The 4,696-nt window shown below is 30.3% G+C and overlaps 1 protein-coding gene across 2 annotated transcripts; it reads right to left on the reverse strand.

Moving 5' to 3' along the window:
• On the reverse strand, nt 1-1,623 carry WRKY15 (WRKY DNA-binding protein 15). Of its 2 annotated transcripts, none has more exons than XM_020374771.3 (3): nt 858-1,623; nt 595-720; nt 1-320 (listed from the first exon to the last, which is right to left on the reverse strand). In XM_020374771.3, exons 1-3 carry the CDS (start codon nt 1,517-1,519, stop codon nt 161-163), a joined length of 948 nt encoding a protein of 315 aa, XP_020230360.1. In that variant the 5' UTR covers nt 1,520-1,623; the 3' UTR covers nt 1-160. The 2 variants fall into 2 exon arrangements, with proteins under 2 accessions (XP_020230360.1, XP_020230359.1); XM_020374770.3 differs by having other exon boundaries at nt 595-723; nt 858-1,619.
• Nucleotides 1,624-4,696: the final 3,073 nt, after the last annotated feature.

Below are 4,696 nucleotides of genomic sequence, written 5' to 3' on the forward strand. Positions count from 1 at the left end.
TGAAAAAACGAAAAAGGAATCCAATATTGTATAGAACATGGAACACCCATCAATCAATCTCCTTCGAGATAAAACTTCCAATTAATTGTACAAGCTATGAATTTCATTTCATGATCAGAATATACTTGTGATGGGAACTGGGAAACGAGGATTAAATTCGTTAAGAGGATTCTAGGATAAGATTAGTAGCCTCAGCCGCAGAGAGTGTGTGGTTGTGTTCGCCTTCGTAGGTCACTACCAACATAGATGGATCATCCAAAGCCCTCTCGACATGCTTCCTCGCTGGACACCCTCTCACGCTGCTGCACTTGTAATAGCCCCTGCAATTAACCATTCCAAAACTCACTATCCGAAATTGACTTCACAACACAACATAAAAATATAAACTTGAGATCACACAGATATCATTTCTAAATTAGTCCATACGAGATTCAGTTCAGTATCACAAAAAATAAAACATGGGTCCATTTTGAAATTCAAGGGTCAAGGAGTATCTAGCATATACAAGGATAAAATTATGGGTTCCTGAGTTGTGTATAATTTTGAAATTGAAATCAAAACTAGATATGAAGGTGCTTATGTTAAGCTAAGTACCTTGGATGAGGAGATCCTTTAATGGGTTTCTGTCCGTATTTTCTCCAAGAATAATCATCCGGTGGAATATCAGCCATCTTCAAACTTATTGCTGGTACCCTCACCACTCTCTTCAACCTCATTTTTCTACTGCAGCAGAAAAAACCCAAAACAGAATACATAAGAACCAGATATAATTTTTTTAAAAAGAAAAATCGTTTTTTTTTTAAGTAGGGATGAGAAAAAATAGATTTTGAAGAAAGACCCATGAAACATATACCCACCTCTTCTTAGAACAATGGCAGCGGCCAGAGGAACTGCCACACTTGGCAGAACCCAAATTCTCAGAGCTACACTTTCTCTTCAACGAAGAGGAAGAAAGAGGAGGCTTTCCCGCGGAGGAGACCTGCGAGAGATTGGTGATCTGAAAACCCGTTGGCGGTGGGGCGGGCACCGGCGCCGACGAGCAGGGATGCTTAGTGTCGGTGTCTCCGGTGAGGGAGGAGACGAAGGAGTTGGAGTAGGAGAAATTAATGGTCTTGGAAGAGTCCTTTCTCTCAATTTTGGGGTCGGCGTGAAGGGTGGGAGGCGGGATCTGCTGGAGCGGCGTCGCACGGTAGACTCGGGGCTCGGACGGTGGGGGCGGCGGCGGAGGAGGCAAAGGGGCTCTTCTGAAGCGCGCGTGGCCGGTCCGGGTCCGGCCGAGAAGCGAAATGACCTTCTTGAACTTGGAGACAGCGACGTCAGCGACAGCCCTGTAGTCGTCGGTTTGAATTTCCATGGATGAGTTTGATGTGTGATATTGTTGTTGTTGTTGTTGTTGGGTTTGTGAGAGCAACCTTATGAGCTTCTCGACGCTCTCTAACCCCGATGCTGCTTCCCGAACGGCATTCTCCTCGGCGAAGGTGTCGTTGTTCCTAAAGGCCATGATGAGCTCGACGGCCATGGGTGCATGAAAGAGAGAGAAAGGGGAAAGGGAGGAAAGGGGGTGTATTTGATAAAGAGAAAGAGGGTCATAGACATGGACATACACATAGACATAGACATAGGGTACCCTGGTCAAATGATGCCAAAGAAAATAATAAATAAATAAAAAAGATGATAGTGGCTGGTTTGGTCCACTAGGTGACTGCAGTGTCACGCTAGCAAAGCTACCCTTGTTCCTGTTACCGTCAAAATGTAGGTGAGATTGCATGTAAGATCTAACGCTGGACAGGGTATTTTGGTCTCTGCCACCGGACAATTCTTTTTTCTTTTTTTTTTCCGATGAGAAAAAGAAAGTGGGGCGATATTGACTTTTTCTCCATCGTGGGTCCCGAGGGAGGCTTATTAGTTATTATTGATCTGAGCCACGTTGGGGGTTTTAAATCAGGTCAAAGCTACTGTTGTAGCCGTTGGATGTAATTGAATTGTGTGATTGTGATCAAAGTTTCGTTCCCACCTTCTGCTTAAGTTGACTTCCACTCACACCTTACCCTCCATAATCATTTTTTTTATACTATTCTTTTTCCCTCATTTTCTTTTGTCTCCCTCTCCTTCCTCAATCTTACGTTTTTTTATTCTCCCTGTCTCTTTCTTTCACCGCTGCTTCCTAGTTTCCAAATCCCCATTATATTTTATTTATACACATCTCGTCTCTTCATACTCTTTTTTACTTTTTCAAATTAATTTTATATGTAATCAATAAATTTTTTTTTAAAGAATATGTAATTTATTTATTAACAAGTTTTTTATGGAGAATGTCTAATCCACCCATAAAAATGTTTAAAAAATAAATATATTTATTTTTAAAATATTTTTTAAATTATTATATTTTTATATAGTCGTTTAAATTTAATAAGTATTTTATATTATAATTTAATAATTTTTAAAAAAATACTAAATACATCATTAATCATCCATAAAATTAAATAAATCAACTCGATCCAATTCATTATTTTTTTTTATTATACTATGTGGATTAAATGATTTTACTTTTAGATAAATAGAATGAATATAGATAAATAAATTATTTTGACACTCATAAATAATAGTATAAAACTATTTTTGTATTAACAATGTATTACCACTAAACTTATCCACACTAACAAACAAAATTGAATTGATAAATTAAAATTTAATAATAGAATACAAAAAATTAATAAAAATTAAAGTTTTTACATTGAGCGTGAATGACAATTAAATTTTAACTTTTTAAGAGAAATATGTTATTTATTATTGATTGTACAATTTTTGTTTTATATATAACATTACTATTAAAAAATAACAATGCAAAATAATTTAAAATTATGTTTAATAGTGATACATTAATTGTGTAAAATAATTTTATATTATAAATCAATAAGATATTGCTATTAATATTGTAAAAATCTATAATTTATCATAAATAGTTGGTTATAATTGAATGTTTGTATTAAACTATTTTACATTATTAATTGATCACCTATTTTTTGTTTTAAATTGTTATCCGATCATAAATAATTGCATAATGATTTTATTAATTTTTATAATAATAATTTAAAACCATATCAATGATAAATTTTAAAATAAATAATCAAATTAATCTTTCAAATATGTCATTCTTAATTTAGTTCATGATTCTAATGAAATTTCAAAAAAAAATTAAATTGTCCTTTATTCATTTGAGTTCTTCCTTTAAATAAATCACATTTTCTTAAGTGGAGTCTACATGACATAACAATCTCATATGACATACATTTGGTACATATGTGGAGTGACATATGTCACATGTTGTAACTTAATATTATTTTAGTCTCTAAAATTTTAATTTGATATCACTTTAGTCTCAAAATATTATCATAATTTTATTTTAATAAAGTAATTAAGATTTAAATATTTTTTACAATGAAATAGATAATTAAATTATTATTATAAATATGGTAATAAATATTAAAAATTTGGTATTTAACATTGTATTTATTAGTCTTTATATATATAAATTATGAATGACTATATATTATATCCCTTCTTCTAATCGTCAATTTCTTCCCTTTTTGATGTAGATAATTTTTTAAAATAAATAAAAATAAATGATAGTTTCTAATTTCTCTATATTTATATTATATTTTTATAATTATTTTTCTTATATAAATTCTTTCTTATTTTTCTATTGTGAAAAATATCTATTATATTTATTTCTTAAGAATTATATTTGTTTTATGTCTTTGATATTCTATTTTTTATTAAACTAATATACATACATATATATATGAGGAGGGTTTAAATAACACCGGTGTAACTTTTACTAAGTGTTACACCGCTCAATAACTTTATATTAAATATGAATTTTGAAAATTCAACCGTTAGATTGAAATTTCATATCTCTTAGATCATATATATCAAATTTTATATTAATCTAAGATGATTTGATACTTCATTCTCGTAAAACAAAATTGACGGAATATATACATTTCAAAATATACTAAAATATTAACACTTTGATTACCTTGAAGTTGTTGTTAAAGATTTGATACTTCATTCTCGTAAAACAAAATTGACGGAATATATACATTTCAAAATATACTAAAATATTAACACTTTGATTACCTTGAAGTTGTTGTTCAAATTTAACAAAATTTGATATATATGATCTAAGAGATATGAAATTTCAATCTAACGGTTGAATTTTCAAAATTCATATTTAATATAAAGTTATTGAGCGGTGTAACACTTAGTAAAAGTTACACCGGTGTCATTTGAACCCTCCTATATATATATATATATATATATATATATATATAGGGAGCGTATCAAGTGAGAAGTTTTTATTGTGAGAAGGTGAGAAGGTGGAAATATAACCCTTAGATTAATCAAGTGAGAGAAAATTTGAGATTTAATCAAGTGAGAGAAAATTAATCTAAGGGTTATATTTTTACCTTCTCACCTTCTCACAATAAAAACTTCTCACTTGATACGCTCTATATATATATTATATATATATATATATATATATATATATATATATATATATATATATATATATATATATATATATATAACCCTAAACACATACTAGAATTTTTTTATTTATGATACACACTTCAAAATTCTCGAATTTTTGTATTCTTCTTATTCATTTTATTTTATAATACACAAATAAGAA

This window comes from Cajanus cajan, chromosome 11 (assembly GCF_000230855.2).
Source record: "Cajanus cajan strain Asha chromosome 11, NIPB_CcT2T_4, whole genome shotgun sequence".
In the NCBI taxonomy this organism is placed as follows: domain Eukaryota; kingdom Viridiplantae; phylum Streptophyta; class Magnoliopsida; order Fabales; family Fabaceae; genus Cajanus; species Cajanus cajan.

What these genes read in the sequence shown, in the direction of transcription:
- WRKY15 (XM_020374770.3), bottom strand. Translation starts at nt 1,519, where the DNA reads ATGGCCGTCGAGCTCATCATGGCCTTTAGGAACAACGACACCTTCGCC. An exon ending in TGCCATTGTTCTAAGAAGAG is followed by an intron (nt 724 to 857) that starts GTGGGTATATGT and finishes TTTCTGCTGCAG; the next exon opens with TAGAAAAATGAGGTTGAAGA. An exon ending in AAAGGATCTCCTCATCCAAG is followed by an intron (nt 321 to 594) that starts GTACTTAGCTTA and finishes GGTTAATTGCAG; the next exon opens with GGGCTATTACAAGTGCAGCA.